This window comes from Lycorma delicatula, chromosome 3 (assembly GCF_047948215.1).
Source record: "Lycorma delicatula isolate Av1 chromosome 3, ASM4794821v1, whole genome shotgun sequence".
NCBI classification, from domain to species: Eukaryota; Metazoa; Arthropoda; class Insecta; order Hemiptera; family Fulgoridae; genus Lycorma; species Lycorma delicatula.
In genome coordinates this window covers 174,913,806-174,932,193 of record NC_134457.1, presented here as the reverse complement: position 1 = coordinate 174,932,193, position 18,388 = coordinate 174,913,806, and the positions used below count along the sequence as shown (strand labels likewise).

Here is an 18,388-nt window from a genome sequence, read left to right as displayed (position 1 = left end):
GACATAAAACATTAAAGTCATCCAAGTAATTTACAAATACTAAAATTAGTTAAGACAGAAAAAAACAATAGGGTCACCAAAATAATATACACCAAATTCTCGGCAGAGAATCACGCCGCCGACTCAGAGGCAATCACCAGCTTCAATGTATGTCAGTATATAGAATGTATAGATTTTCAAGTTTAAACTATCTTTAACGTCACATCACTGCATCATCCTACGGATCTCGCACTTCTGTGATCATCCATGCCCTCAAACATCAGCGAGATCCAGAACATGTCCTCGATCGTCGTACTGCCTCACCATTGTCAAGTAGAATTATCGATGGATAATTCGCATGCTTGTCCAGCTTTGATATGTATTCCGTACTGATCATTCCTATCTTCTCACAAACACGTGGCACCCCAAGATACTTGTGCACCGCATCGTTCCTAGCGAACCATGTAGCTCCTGCTACCATCCTGGGCACCTTGTTTTGAAACCGTTGGATGATTTCAACGTTACTATTACAAGTAGTCCGCAATATCTCTGTGTTTATTTCAGGAAAACCATATACAGCAACAATTTATTCGTCAAGAACAAATGAGACTGTCTAATAAGGAGACAGTACATTTGTGCAAGTTTTATTCATTTGTTTCTTTCTGACGTGATAAATAAAACAATAGGTTCAAGGCTATTTCTGATATCAGTGTAAGGGTCAACTCCCGAGCTAACAAAGACATCAAAGAGATCAGGAGCTTTGGTTGCATCCGTGGACTAGTCGGTCAGTTCTAAGCCAGATAAACTGTTGATCCGTAACGTTATAACACACTCCTTACCAGGGTAGTTATTAGTCAAGAGCTCCAGGGTAGGTGCTTTGCATTCCACCTCCTGAAATGAAGCTTAATTACGAGAGATTAAGTGTTTAATACTTCTTGTTGAAAAATATCGTTTTCATTATTTTTTAATGAAAACAATAATCACAAAAAGTTTAAAAATCGCCTTTATGCAGTTTGATGCTAAATAGAAAAATCTGATGTAGACAACATATGATTTCCTTGTACGCCTATTAAATTACACTTACACATTTTTTTTAAAAATGAAATTTACATAAAATTCTATTTCATTAAAAACCTTTGGTATTTTTTCATATTTTGTTTTTATTTTATTAAATTATAACTCATCATACATTTTTTTTTACAATGAGAGGTTAATAATTATTAATAAATCAATATATTTAAATTAAAAAAAGAAGTTAAAACAAAAAGAAAAGGAGATGAAGTCTGATTCGAACCGATGTGCCACCTCCTTGTAAGATCAAAATATTTCATTAATTAAAGTTTTATTTGTCCATAACTCTGGAACTAATGAAAGTAAGTACCACCTATGATATACTGTTGAATAGCTCTCAATGAGGGCTTATTACTGCAGCTAATAAAAAATTAAAAATTCCAAATGTTTTGGATTTTGGGCTTTTTTGGATACTTTTGTTTCAGTCGATTGCAATCAAAAGGTGAGGTGCACAACTGGATGTTACAACAGTCCTAAATCCAAACTTTCAACATCCTACGACTAATGGTTTTTGAGTTATGCGAGATACATACTTACGTACAGATGTCACGCCGAAACTAGTCAAAATGGATTCAGGGATGGTCAAAATGGATATTTCCGTTGAAATCTGGAAATCGAAATTTTTTGCTATCGCAATACTTCCTTTACTTCGTAGAAGGAAGAAAAAAATTATAATTTTAAATTGATGACTTTTTAACTACAGCTGTGATTATGATTATTTTATTTACATTCTACATGTTATTGATAAAAGTTGATTTCGCTAGGAAAAAAAATATTATATTAAACCAAATATAATTTTTAAAATAGGCCATGAACTATTGTTAAATAATATTTTAACAATTCCTGAATTAAATACATTTTGTAATATAATATCAACATCATTACACCGTCCATTGAGTATGATGATCTTTTATTACAGAGATAAACAGGATGTAAATTTACTTTTAAAATGAAAAAAAATTCGAGGAAGTTGGGCCATAAAGTCTCATTTAATAAATAATATCGAATTAAATAAGATATTTAAATAACTGACGACAAGTACGTGACAGCATCTTATAATGGCCTTCAGTGGGTTATATTTAATAGCAGAATTTTAAATCGGTTTTTTGTAAGGGGCTATTTTTTCTCAGAAATGATAACGGGAGGAAGAGAACAGCGGTGAGTGCAAAGGAAGCAAAGCACAGCTCACCTCCCTCCGAGCCCGTCTATCCCAGCTAGCCCAGGTGACCCAGGTGCCATATACTACCTCTGTTTACCTCACTTATTCCATCCATACCACCCTCCTCTTTACTTATCTGCTGCTCCTACACAACTCGTTATGTTACACGCTAACTCCTCTTCATTGCCTATCCCCTGTATCTAGATACGACTTATAAAAGAACCGTGCCACTATCCATTTCGAACATATGTTTTACCCTTTATTGTAAGTTTTATGTATATACTATAATATCCTATTTTGTTAAACAAAAAAATAATTAAACTTTAAAACCCTTAAATTTTTACTTATACAGTGGTCGATTACTATTTATCAAAAAACTAAAATTTATTGGTATAAATTCTTATAATCGATATACAATTATTAGATTATGTTCAATTAAGAATAAATTTTCTCAAATAGAGAAATTATTTACCTAATAATCGGATTTTTTTCACGTAAGATCGATCATTTATATTGAATTTGAAATATTTCAGACCTCAACGGGAAAAACATGAACTGATATTTTGATGTTTGAGAGAGTTAATTATAATGTGTTGGAGTAACACTGATATCGTCAGTATTAAGAATTACACATTAAATGAGGTTAATTTGCTATCATAAAGTTTTAATTTTTTACCAGGGATATTGATGCTATCATCCAAAATAATTTTATGTACTTACTTGTTTTCTGAGCATGAAATGTGTAGTAGATAAACTTTTTCCAAATAACAAGAGGAACTCGTTTTTTGTCTTAATTTTAATTTAATCTAAGTGACCACCCGACAGTTATTTTAAAATCAATAAAGGACACTTCTAATTTCATATTAAAAAAATAAACGAATTCTTTTATAAAAAATTGTATACTTATGGTGAAGTCAGTATAGATTATTTTTAGATTTTCATTTACCAAGTATTCGCTAAAAAAGTTCCGTTCTTCTAGATTTAAAATTAGTTTTATTGACTCACGACGGATTAGAATAGAATTTTGTTTAAACATTCTTAATTAATAAAAAGTTGAGGCCTATTTAGATGATAATTTTATTCATTTACCTCACAATCGTAGTATAATCTTTTAACCTAAAACATTGTTATTACACCAATAAGAATTAAGTTTTTAATTTTTAAAAACTTAATAATTTGCTATTATTAAGCTTATGATATATTTTTATTAAATTTTGCTATAAATTTATATACCCACCAAACTGTTCTGTTGAAATTGTAATAAAGTAAATAATCATAATTTTATAAAAACATTGTAATTATAATGTTTCGGAAAACGATTTTATCTTTGATTTTTATCTCAATAAATTTAAATGAGTATTTCTTTAAAAAAAAAAAAAAAAAATAGAAATCCATTTTCTAAAACATTGAAATACTTCAAATATTTTTACACATTCACAAAATGTTTTAGACCATACTACCTATGTTTCGTATAAGTACGATGAATTTAATGAAAATAAAGTAAGAGAAATTTTTTGTTAAGTAATCGAATAAAAAGATATCTAACTACTATATCATTAAGTCTGTATAAAAAAAGATTGAATTTTAAATCTATAACTTTTTTTTTCTTAGCTATCACCTATAATATCAACTATATCTATATCTACTCATTATATATATATATTTTTTTTTTTTTGGCTTTTCAAATTTATAAAAATTATTATTTTTTTTTATTGTCTTTACTCATAATGTAATAAAAAAGAACAGTAACTGGTTAAAACAAAATTAATTAAGAAAAATTAACTTAAATATCAGTATTTTTACGTACCCGTAGATTACCAATTAAAATAAAAATTTACTCAGTCAATAAACAATTCTAGTTAGCATATATAGATTATATACTTATTATATGCTGCCCGTAAACTTATTCATAAGACAAGCATTATGTATTTGAGTAATAAATTTAATGATATAGTATTAAATAGTGCTACATCTAATTATCGATAAATCTATATCCTGGAATTAATACGATAAAAATTATTATGTATTCTGTTCCAAGTTAACTAGGATTATATACGGTATATTAATATAACGTAATTATGAACTTAAGACCGAGTTTACTATTGTACAGTATAATTTCTTAGCCATTATTACGCTATAATTAACAATCTAATATTCTGTGTACTCTCATTCATTAATAATTTATCAAAGCAAATTCTATATTCTCTAGGAAATACATAATATTACTTATATATTAATACTAATAATATTATATTATTAATTACGTAACATTACTATTATAGTTAAATAGTTTAATGATTATTTATGTTAGAAATTCAAATAATTTTGAGTCTTATTATTATTTTGTTTAATAAATCGATTTTATAGAATAAAATTAGAAACCTCATACCTAATTTTGATTAACTTCAAACAAGCAAAAATTATGTGAATCGAAAATACAAATTTATAATTAATTATATTATTTACACATGTGTATATATATATATATATGTATAAATAATATAATTATTATTGTAACTATGTATAGTTAAGTTATTGTTACATAGCCTTAATATTCTTGGATTCAGAATCCTATACTTTATGTTTTCTTTTATTTTGGTCTTTCCTCGGGATGATTCTAGCTTTAGCATGTATAAGATAGTGAACGGAAACTATTTTGGCTCCTTTCTAATTTTTTTTTAAACTCTCTTCTGGTGAGTATATATATATATATATATATATATATATATATATATATATACGTATACTTTATTTTGCTGTAGAAAGAAAATTACAGTCGGTTTGTCCTGATGAAACCATAGGTAAATAATGTGTTAAAATATTACATGAGAGTAGGGCATCCAATGATGACCCTCACGGAAGCAAACAGTAAATGACTGTAATAATACTGAACGTTCATAATAAACGTACTTATATTAAAAACTAAGATCCAGTAAACGCTTATTATTATAAGCACTATCATAACTGGGTTCTAGAAATTTATGTCATAAGCACTATCATAAGTGGGGTCTACAAATTTTACAATCCATGGACCACAAGTGTCCAACACATTCAGTTTGTACACGATGTTTTTTTATCAAATAGAAAACCCGCATGCGCATTTGAACACGTTTATCAACATAAACGAACCAGTGGAAAACTTAACGTTAAACACGTAGAGTAATAGCGTTAAAAACAACAGAATATGGGTGGTAACAATGGAAACAAAAGAATAGTAAAAGAGCAGGTATGTAAAAGGTAAAAAAGTAACGAAAAAACATGAAAATAGAGTATCTTCAACGACCATCACTAAGGTACAGCACATGAACTATTTTCAATCGTCTAATGTCATCACCGTTGTCTAGCAGGTTCAAAGCAAGCAGATCTACACGTGCACTTAATATAACCAAGTATTTAGAACTGAAACCGTCAATGCTACCCAGGTATTCATGTATTGCAGAATTCCTGACCAATCAAGGTGGCTTGGGTTGATTTACTTAATAACATTTTCTGTAATCTTTAGATCACATTAATATTGCCGTCAATACTGGTCCTCCAGAGATGAATTACATACGTCCATTTCGTTTTCAAGAAGGTCTTACACAGAAGAACCTTGTTACAGAAAGACAACTGAGAAATAAAAATAGAAATAAAAAAATTAATTTATACATAAAAGTATATTAATTTTATCACAGAATCCGAAAAAAAAAGATATCCCTAATTTTTTTTTTTAAATTCGGAGGACTTTACCAAGGGGGAATGATTCAGTTATACTTGCGATCATCTACTATGTGAGATAATTTAGTACTTTAATATTAGTACTTTAAAATAAGTACTTTAGTACTTAGTAATTTAGTACCACTCCCTCCCGGGTGGGGCTGTCCCTCAGAGATACCATGACGTTCCTTCTAAGAAGAAGTTCCAGTTGCCGATGGAGCTATCTTACATCCCCGATCTCCGGGCGCATGACCATGTGATTTGCAGGATAAGCACTTAGGATCCTGTTGGCAGTCCTTGCGCAAATGTCCAGTCTTAGGACATTTACTTAACCTTACCGTCGATTCATTTACTTAACTATTATAATCATTACTTTTATATGTTGTGGTTATATATAATCGACTTCGTGTTTTTGTAATTAACATTTCTTGAATTCACTGATAGTGAGCAAAACATATTAGTCTTAACGTGTTACCGAATGTTATAAAACAAAATTCGATTCTAAACTAATTAGACCAATGAAATACCGTTCTTTCATTGTACTGATAATAATTCATTACAATGAATTACTAGTACAATAATAATTTATAAAATAATAATTTACTCCTATTACAGGTATATAAAATATAATCCATATAATAAACATACAGGTTTATTTCAATCCAGTATTATTTATATAAATTTTACTATAACGGAAAACAAATCCAGCTGAAAATTAACATTAAGTTTTCTGAAAAAATTTAATAAAATTGCAGCTTCCAAACAAAATAATATAAAGTATAATAAATGGGCTTACCCACATCCTTTTATCGCTCTTCAATGTTTTCTTTCAAAGATTTTCTATTCTGATGGTATTAAAAAGTGCAAAAATAAGACGTAATACTCTTAGATGTGGGCGAGTCCATATCAGAGTTTAAATTTAATGCTTTTTATATTATTTTTAACAATAAAATCAATAACGGTATTAAATATTCTAAAGTTTTAAAATACCTTTAGTTCATGCTAAAATATAATATTTTATAATTATACTCGCCTACAGAAACAAATATGTCAAAAATCCTTATATATATATTTATGTTTTAAAATAACTCAACTAAGATATTGAAGACCTTTAAATATTTTTCAGGTCATTATAGTAACAACAAATGTAATATTAAATTAAAATTTAATGGGTTGTAAAACTGTAAAAATTTATCTATTTTTAAACAAAATATAATAGATACCTTCATACATCCTTTTTAAAAACCAAATTTCTTTCCAAATCTGGCAAGATTTTATGAAGAAGAATTGTAAATAATTATTTCTTTTAAAAAGAGAGTTGTGGAGGCAGAAGCTTCCTTCTGGAATGTTGGAAAAGAAAAAAAATGTATGTATAAATTCAGTAAATGTTTATAGATTATAAAGAAGCTAAGATTAAGCTAAAGATTATCTAAAATATTTAAACAGAAACAAGCTATGATGAAGAAATTACACATTTTTTTTAGTTACCTTATTTTATAAATATTTATTTAAAAAAAAATAAATTCAGATAAGCCCGATTTTTGCTGCAGGTGATGTCAACTTGATAAACGTATGAAATATTTTAAAAAGGAAAGTAATAATTTGTTGATTAGATGAATTATTATTGTTCCTGTTCGATAACTAGTGCAACTGTAAGATAAATTTGTAAATATTATTTTGAAATTTAAATTATTAATATATTATACGTTAGATGCAGAATATAGTACTCGTATTATGTTAAAATTAATACTTGTAAAATCGTTATCTAATTAAACTGTTAACAAACCGCGAATAAATTAAACGTTTAATCTATGAAGTACGACTATTTTAGTTATGATAATTTGCTTTAAAAATAAATAATTTTTTTAGGTAAAAAATGAAAGAAATAAAATATATTTATTGTTAAAGAGTATAAGAAAAACACCAAATCACGATTTATATACTAAACTTGTTAATATAAACCGCCGGTTTATATTTATATAATTATATATATATAGGCTATATATTATATAGGCCGCACTATAATTACAGTAATCGTACAATATCTTTTCGTGAATAACAAACTGCATTGGAAAGTTTTGTTCCTTGTTGTATTTCGATACTACTCGTATAATTGTTTAATTAAATTTTTTAAAAAATATTTAATGCTATTTTCAGAAATAGCTTATATTAATTATAATACTTATAAACTGTATTTTTTTTTTAAATCAGTTTACTTTCCCATCTAGCACTATAGCAGATGGCTGTAGATGGGATGATAGCTGTAGATGGGAAAGTAATGTAATCGATCCAATTTCAGCATATGCGGTTTTCAACGGATCTTGATGTTTTGACACCTAAGGAACCCAAAAAACCGGATGGAAATTTTCCGAATATTCGAGTAAGTACTGGGACTGCTACCTTTTGTGGTGGTTGAAAGAATTATAGTAGTCTCTCTACGCTACAGAGAAGGAAACCATTTAAAATTTCCTAGAATCATGTCCGATTCTCATGAATATTGGTTTCTTATGGTTCGGAAGAAATAAACTAAAAAAGCATGATATCATTCGTATATTTAATGGAGAGGACTTGACTCTACAAAACTGGAACGCGCTAAAATTTAGAGGGTAGAGAGTAGAATAGTTTAATTTTTAATTATGAAAATTACTGTTTTTTGCGTTACCTGTCTGATTTTTGAATTTTTAATAAACTAATGAGGAAGACTATTAAAGATGAACTGTTATTTTTCTTTGCATTCTTAAAGCCAACTTGGTGACGGCCTACCGGTCATACCAAGGGTGTGAATTTTGTATATTAATTTTGTTTTGATTTCTTTTTATTTTGTTTTTAGACTGAATCCTTTTGCTATAATTCTATTTTACATCAATTAACTCACGTTTATTTATTTTTTACATTTTTTGGGGGTTACGAGCATCAACTACATTGGTCATTAGCTCTTTTCCCAACAAAAAGAAAGAAAAAGACAAAAAATATACTTAAAAACATTTCCAAAAATAAAATATATTCGAAAACTTAAAAAATCAATATTGAAAACTTATCACATTTGTTTAGCTCTTAGATTTTCCGTTAGGCCATCCCTTCTTATCTCTTTACTCCTGCCTCCTGACGGCCTCTATCTCTGATAACAGAGTGTTTGTGGCCTCGGAGACGATAACTTCGTCCTTCGATACCAGCCGGCATGAGGTGATACGGAGCCAGATGGAGCGGTCATCATTGTTGTCTCATGGTCTACGCGACGGACTCCACAATGACATTTTTGGGACGGCATATTTTCTTCGTTATTTGTATGCAGCATACTCAGTTTTCCTTTGTTTATGTTTTGAATTCAGCATTTCTAAATTCCAGAGTTCATACCGATACTGATTTAAGAATCATTTTATTATTTGTAATAGTTTTTTCTATTCTTCCACTATAATCTCAGGTCATCTATATAAAGAAGGTGGTATTACTAGTATAATATTTTCTCTGTTGTTTTATCACTGAAGACATGTTCACTGTTAATTGAAGCGCTAAGCAGAACCATAACGGGCTGAATGTATTTCTTTGAATGGTATCTCGGCGTATTGGCAACTTTTTCTTTTTTTAGTGTTCCATTTACAGTTTTCAGTTGTATTTTTGTGTGCCATTAGGTCATCGGTCCTTACATTCTTCCTGTCATCTATGGATAGATTCGGAATATTTGGAATATTCTCTTCAGCGACGTGTGTAGTGCAGAGTCATACGCTTTTTGATAATCAATGAATGCTGTGATTTTTCATAATCAATGAATGCTCTTTTTTTTTACAAGCCTGCTCCATAATGACCTGGTGAATTATTATTAGTTTTTTTACAGTTTTGTGCCTTTTCTATTGTCTTTTTCTTCTTCAGCAAGTACCTTCTTTTCTTTTGTACATTCTTACTTTTGCTGCTACAACCCTATCAACAGTTTGTACGTGTTGTTGTCAGGCATGTTATAGGTCTGTACTTGCTGGGGGTCTGAGGTGTTCTCAGTCTTAGGCTTCATGTATGTATAGACGTGTAGGATGAACTTTGATGTCTTTTTATGGTTCTGCTAAAAAGCCATTGAATAGTTTTATCTTTATTTTGTAAATCAAATTCAGTTCATTATTCCAGAAGTCTATTTTATCTTGGCCTGCGGCTTTACAGCTGAGTGTTTTTATTATGATTCTTTTTAGTTCTTCCACTGCGATTTTCGCTTTTTTCATTTCTTCGATTGCTGTGGGCTTTTTTTGAATGTGTTAAACCATTCTGCAGTCTCTGTGTGTTCTACTTCGCGCGTTTACAAGTTGCTCCAGCATTCTTCTATTATTTCTTTTGATCGTGGAGCCCGAATTTCAGGTTTTTTTCTCTGATCTGCTTTTCATTATTTTGGAATTTCCGATTATGCTGCTTTCTCTCATTACTAGTTTTACATCATTTAAGTCTTTCCGCTTAGTCTCTCAATTATTATTTTATAGTGTCAATTATTTCTTCATTTTTTATATTACTTTTTTCATAATTCCTGTATATTTAGTATTCCTATTTTATTTTTTGATAGTGATTTTGTATTCTTCTGGATTTATTTTCCTGCAGTAGTTGTACCATTCTATTCCCATCTGAACGTAGTTTTTTAGTTTCCCTCGACATTTTTATCTTTTCATTATTTTTTTTTCTGAATTTTTATGGGCATCGACTGCTAAGGTCATTAGCCCTCGTCACAATCTTTAAAAGAAACTACTATCACCATCTGGATCGTCATATGTAGGGGTGTAAAGGGCCCTTACATTTTATTTAAAAGCGCAAACTACACAATAAACATTAAAACATAAAAGACAAGGACAATCACAAACACTTACGGGGTGTAAAGGGCCCCGATATTAAAATTTGAAATAAGATTCTCAAAAGACCATGAAATTAAAATTAAAATTAAACTTATCAATACCATTTCTTTCTTTATATATTCCATTTTCTTTATATACCATTTCTTTATATATATATATATATATAAACTACCGCTTAGAGTATCTTTTACCACAGCTTTAAACTTTCATTATATAGACTGCAACTATATTTTCTTCATTTCCATTATCCAGATCAGCACTAATATTATTTGTAAGAAGGGACCTCTTTCTGAGGTCCTCATATATGGTACACTCTTCTATTAGATGCTTGATTGTCAGTGTTTTATTACAAACACCGCACATTGGTCTCACTTCGCCGGTTAACATATATAAATTTGTTAATCGCGTGTGACCGATTCTAAGTCTGGTCACCGCTACTTGTTCACGGCGAGTCAACTTAAAGTCGCTTTTCCATTTATAAGAAGTTTTTACTGAGTTTAATTTTTTTTTTCATTTTTATTATTTTATTTTAAAATCGTTCTTTTTATTGCAAGTATTTTGTTATTAGCATGAAATATTAGCGGTTTAAAATTTAAAATTATTTATTAAGAAAAATGATAATAATGATAATAATAATAATAATAATAATAACAGCGTCTATAAATTAAAATTGGAGCAAAAATAAAACATTTATTTAATATAAATAGTTGGGAGTAATTAAGGAAGTTTAAACAGTTATAACGTTCATCAGTCAAATAACAATTAAGCCACAACGGAATCACATACATCCACTCTTAAAAGAGACTGTATCATTCACATTATTAAACTATCTCATCTGTATCACAATGAACACAACACTAAAACAGATCCTTATAAAAATAATCATTCTGTTTTATAAATAGAGTTAGTGAGGCAAAATATAATGATATATAAAATAAATAAAACTGAGATTACTGTTTATAAAATTAAACTATTATTTTTTCATACCATTATTTTTTTTTTCTAATAAGAATTATATTTTATAGGTTTGTGAAAGCAGTTAAAAATAACTTTATTATTATGACGTAACTCTACTTCATCACTCCTTGTATTAGTTGGGTCAAATTACTAATCGGTGGACTAAAGTTTTCTAAATGAATTTTTCTTTTCACTAATTTCAGTTCTTCTTATTTAGATATAAAATAGATATATTATTAATTTTTTCGGTAGTTGTTTACTTGCGTTGTTTTCCGTTAAAAAAATAATAAATTAATTTTACCATGGTTATTGAAAAGGGTGATAAATACATATTATTTTTAGGAATTATTGACGAAACAATAACGAAACGAGCTAAAATAGGATGTAGGACCATATTTTAATATAATATATGAAATCGTTTTGTCTATATTATAGATCTCTAAAATAATAATAATACAACAAAAGCGCATCAACATTCTGTATCATTCAGCAAATGTGAAAACCTTGTATTTCTCTTTCAACAAGATAATTAAATAACGTGAATCAGAACTGGCTTATATTCATTTATTTTTTAAATATTGTTTTTATAAATGATAGTTACAAAGTTATATAAGTTCGAACTCATAGTCTTTTTTTATTAGCAAGACTATAGTTATTTCTATTTAATTATAATTAATAATTAAAAATGATGCGTGAGAATTATTTTATGAATAGCTTTTATTATCTTTCTCGCAAGGATTGATTAAAAAAATAGCAGTAGAAAATTGACCTTAGTAATGTGAGAATTGAGTAAAGTAATGAAGATTACTAAGTTTTATATTTATGAAGGAAATTATGCATTGCTAAAACATGAAAAATAAAATAATAATAATAATAAAAATTATAAAAACGGGATAATAAAAACTTTTTAGTTTTATTGAAATTGTTTTTTCTTGAAAAAAAAAATTAATAAACATCATGATACAAACCAAAAACCAACATGCATTCGCAAAAATGTTTAAACTTTAATTGGGTTAATTTTAAAAATAAGATGCGTGCTAAAAGCAATAACTTTTATAACAAAAGATAGAATTTTTTGCCTTTAGCATAAGCGGCTTGAATCCTAACAATATATCTAAATCACAATATATTTATAATTATTTCTAACTTTTTATTTTTTGTTTAAAAGTCTATGAAGTAAGATTAAGTTATGAAAAACAAATATATCAATTTATGAAATAAATCATTAAGAAAGTAAAAAATTAAGTATTTTTTTAGTTTCGTGTTTTGCTAACATTTTATTAACTTAATAGGTTTTTTTATTAGTTCTCAAGCAATTTATTAACTTTTCATCTTGTAGTTTTTATGGAAGGAAATTTCATAGCTCTTAGATATTCACGTTTTAAGCTTACAAAAAATTCAAGTGGTGAATACATTAATGTAAGCTAACCACGTTATCGTTTTATGCTGAAAATTTTAATTAGCTCTGTAGTCATAATATTTGCATTTTATTGCCGTAACTAACCGTGCAATATACCGTACGTGAAAAATACATTTCTGGTTATATTTATAACTACAGGTACTTAATCTGATTTTAACTTATTAAGTTATTAAAATATAAAGTAAATTAAATAAAAAATTAACGATTTTTTTATTAATTTATTTATTAGAAAAGTAATTTTACAACAAAATGGTTATATATCTGTTAATTCAATGAGGTTAATTTATTTTTACGAATACTTTTTTTAAAATATAAACTACGTAAGATTCATTCTTTTTTATCTAGGTCACAGGTAGGTACGATCCCGCTATAACTGGGCCATCTGGAGATAACTGTTATATTCGCGTTATTGGCTGACCGGATTATTTCTAAGTAATATGTACTTTGTAACCTGTTCAACTAGAGAAATTTTACAATTTTTAAAAAGTGAACATTAAACAACCCTTTCACTGCCTAATGAGATAGGATGAGGTGTAGTTCAGGCTGACCATTCCTAAAAAGTTTAGTTAATTGAACCCCGACCACCAAATTACACTGGTATCCAGCCTATCCGGATAAAAGCAACTAAATCTTACTGGAATTTGAATCTCAGAAACTTTGACTTCGAAAATCAGCTGTTAAACATCTGAATTGCATCGATGAGTTAACGACTAGACCAGCCCAGAGAGCTAATTTGAAGATAAAGAATTAAACGAGAAAACAATGCTAGTTGGATTAATTACAGCCAGTCGAGTCGCAAGTACATTAAAAGTGGCTGTGCTACCAACTCAACCACAGTGTAACAGTGAAAGGGACGTTACCTTTCACCGTCACACCCCCTAATAAAACAAAATTCAAAAAAGGCTTGAAAATGGTTTTTAGATATTTATTTAATCTAATTAAAAAGCAAACCCTAATCTCGTGAATATAGTATATTCGGAAATGGTGAAAATTTACAATTATTGTTCAGATTCTTTTACCTTTCTTCCCCCTTTCAAGGTTGAATTTCAAAAAATCTAGAAATTGGTTTGAGATATTGCATGAAAATTACATAAACAATAAATCACGTCTATATCTTCATTTGTTACCGAAACATCTAAAAAATTGTAAATTTCATTGTTACTCCATTTTAACTATTTAATCTCGGAATTTCAAAAAATCCTTTGTTACTGTGCATTTACACCGTAAGAAGAACTTGTATACAAATTTTCATCAATTATCTTCCGTAATTTTTGCTAGGCGTTGAGATGATTAACGCAGTCAGTCAGGACAGGACACGTTGCTACACGTCGGTACAGAATAATTTTCATGTTTTAATATGAATGTTTTAAAAAGAGATTCTTAGCATATATTCAGCCAAATTAGGAATTAGATTATAATAGAATGTGTTACAATTCTCAGTCGCGTAATTCAAGTGAATTTCTTAATTTAATCACTGAGTTCAGTAACTTTAAATAATAATTAAACATTTTTTCGATTCTTGCCTTTTAAAAAGTGAATAAACAGTACGTATTCAAATTTATGTAGTCATATACACATCATTTCTCAGTTCAATAAACCAAAAATTCTCAAATTCAATACAATTAATCAATTTAAAACTTAATAATAATTAAGACTATTACCACGAAATATTTAAGTAAAAAAAAAAAATTGTATCGTTATCCTTAATTACCTTTGACTAAAAAAAAAAATACAGCAAACTCATACTACATTTAAAATTACTTTTTTTTCAATACTCTTAGATCTGACAAGCTGACACCTATTTACCTTTATAATAAAGACGATAAAAATAAATAAAAAACCAGACTCCGAAATAAGATTATAGCACAATTACATACTGTTTATTACATTTACAAATCTCTCTATTAATATTATACCTATAACCATAAAATCTAAATAATATAACATCATAATTTTTATAATTCCATTGAAATATTATTTTTGATGAGAAAAAATTTCACTTTTGAAAGAATTGTATAACTCCCAAAATTTGATACCAGAAATTTCTGCGTAGTAGGAAAAGAGGCAGATTATTTTGTAATAAATGTTTTTTTCATTATTTAATCGAACATCGTCAAGCTGAACAATGGGCAAAGAGCCAATTTGTATTTCATTTATTAATTTATTTTAGTTTTTAAATTTAATTTAATTTATTAACTCAATTAATTAAAGGAACTAGATGCACCAAAATCACTACACTGTAGAAATTTGCTGAAGAGCGGCTAAAATTAATCCTAGGATTTTTACAAAAGGAGAAGAAACAACGCGATGATAAGTTTATCTTAATCACTCTGCCAGATGACTTTTTGAAGTTTGTGTGCGGAGTAATTATTTTGTTCAATATGTAGACCCTTATCAGTCACTGTAATTCCACAAGTTTAAAAAAAAATTGTTTATTACACAAAAATATGGGTACTGTACCTTATACACATAGACACACACACACACACACATATATATATATATATATATATATATACCTGAATGTTTTACACGTATACGTGTGCGTACATTTCACGTACCCACACAAATGGAATATGCACTATGGTTGGAATCTACTCGGCTATCTGCTTTAGCTTAAAGCAGCTAGAATAATTGGTCTTCATTGCTGTCTACAAGAGAATAATGTAATTCAATATTTACTTCAAATGGATTCTAGTTCACACATTACCAAAATACATTATCTATCGGTGCATCAGTTGTGTTATTTTCTAAGGAAGAATGATCACAGTTTAGAAATATATTTGCCTAATACTAATTTCTAGGGCTGCAAATTTTGTTGAGACAATTTTTTTTTAATTTAACAGACACGCATAATAAAAATGTTCCATTTATTCCTTTTAATTTTTTTTTTCATTTTAATTATCTTTTCTTTGTATTAAACACGGCTATTTATTATGTATTATGCATGTATTAGCCCTAATTTTACGTAATTTTTTCAGGTATCGTGGATAAGAAAGCGTGATCTTCATATTTTAACAGCTGGTGTATTAACATACACAAGTGATCAGAGGTTTCAAGTGATAAGACCAGACAGATCCGGCAACTGGACATTACTTATAAAATTTCCTCAAAAAAGAGATACTGGCATTTACGAATGCCAAGTAAATACTGAACCAAAAATGAGTCTCGCATTCTGGCTTAACGTTATAGGTAAGTCATTACTCGTAAATTCTTTTTAATACATTTTTGAACATTTTTTCCAATATTTAATAACAAAAGTAAGTAAATTTAATTTCTTAATTTACTTACTTTTAAAATTTGTTTCTAAAACTATTCCAACACTGCTTACTAATTAACATAACGATCTACGAATCTATGTTCGGGCTTAGCTATATCAGTACTAATTACTAACTAGTAAATCGATTAAATTTAACGAAAACGAAGAGAAAAGTGGCAAAATTGAAATTTGTCCTACCTAGTAAAAATTTCAGAATAAATCATAAAATTGAAAACAAAATTATTCTCAGTAGTTTCTACAGCTAATTATTTTTATTTTAAAATTCAAATAGTAAAATTTAATTTATTTTTAAATTAAATAATTTAACTACTCTATAATATTAGAGGTATAATATTAAAGTTTTAAAGACGTCACATTTTAGAACTGTTACTTTAAAAAAAAAAAATAAAATATATATATATATATATATATATATTTTATTTAAATTTCTAATGTAGATATGTTTGTTGCTATATATTTACTAAATTCTCAACATTGGAAACAACTAAACATATTAACCGGTGATTATGCATAACCATCGGATTAATCAAATAATCACATTTATCGTAACACATATACTCGCATATATATATTTTTTGAAGATATGTAGATATTTATTGTATAAATGAACATTTACATTTATAAATAAATATATTGGATAGTATCTGAATATTATCCCTCAACATTCTTGCTCAAAAATAAGTATTTGATTGGATGCATAAAATATCTATGACAAGCAATATGAGAGACTATTAAAAAAATGAAACATTATTTCTATATACAAAAATGTGTAAAAGCAAAATGTGTAAAATGTGTTTAAAGCATTTGAAGATTTTGTAATGAGTGATTGTTCATAAAGGTAGCTTCATAAATATAGTAATGGTACTGGAGAGCAGCAGGTAGAATATCTTCTGCTTTGTCTTCTTATCGTAAGAGGTGACAGGATAAGTAAAAGAATGACAATACACTTCAGAAGATGCTTTACACATATGTATTTTTTTCTTTTTAATAAACGTAATTACTTCTTTGATAAATGGCATATTTGGTCATTTGTGATCTTCCAACTACGCACATTTTTGATATGGCTTATGGCACTAACAACTGATACAAACAAAAATACAATCATTTTTTAAATAAAATAATTATATACTATAATTAAATAATTATGATAGATTTACTTTGCTAGTGTAAATGTACTTTAATGAATTTCCATATCAATGATTAATATATTTCTACCGAATGAGTAGTTTTTTTTTTTTTTTGAAGAGGTGGAGGAACCCCATTTACGGGCGCCGAAATAGTGTCGGCCTCGCTAACAGGTTCCGCAAGATGTTATTAATTGCGTATGTATTCCTGCGCACTACCGACTAAACCTCCACCCCTGGCAACCCACTCTCTTGGAAAACGCTAATAGAGCATCACTTAAGGAAGGGGGGAAACGCACACACACACACACACACACACACACACACACACACACACACACAATCGGTCACCACATGTAAACATCAAACTCCAATCACAACGCGCGTATCACACAAAACACAGCAAAACGCATCAAAATATCAACACGATACCATTCCAAGCGCAAACATACTGGACAAGCACATAGATACCTCGCACACACATACAACACGCACTTACACACTCAAGAAAAAACCATGCCAACACAGCCACAGCACATCACATAAGGACTAAAAGAGAGATAACAGAAAAGATAAGAGAAATAACTAAAATAGATATAACCGAATGAGTAGGTTAAGTAATATTAGAAATATAAGTATTTTTATTCGACTTAGAAAATGTATGCTTATTTCTAGTTTCTTCTTACAGTCCCATTTATTATTGTCAAGTTTGTCACGTGGCACATTATGAAGATTATGTAGTATTACGCAGTTTTTCAATTATTATTCTAGATATCATTTATTAATTTTAATTAATATTTGGAAAAGAATGCGAATTATTAAATATTTCAATAAAAGATTTTTCTTTTATTTACTTAAATTAGTAAAATAACAATTCATTAT

General features: G+C 28.3%; 1 protein-coding gene across 1 annotated transcript in view; it reads left to right on the top strand.

Annotated features, from left to right (window-relative positions):
- Positions 1–18,388, top strand: part of LOC142321254 (inactive tyrosine-protein kinase 7-like) — a 180,653-nt gene that overhangs the window by 116,097 nt on the left and 46,168 nt on the right. Inside the window, exon 3 of the mRNA XM_075359251.1 lies at positions 16,084–16,294. Coding sequence (XP_075215366.1) covers positions 16,084–16,294 — 211 coding nt within the window. The remainder of the gene's footprint in view (positions 1–16,083; positions 16,295–18,388) is intronic.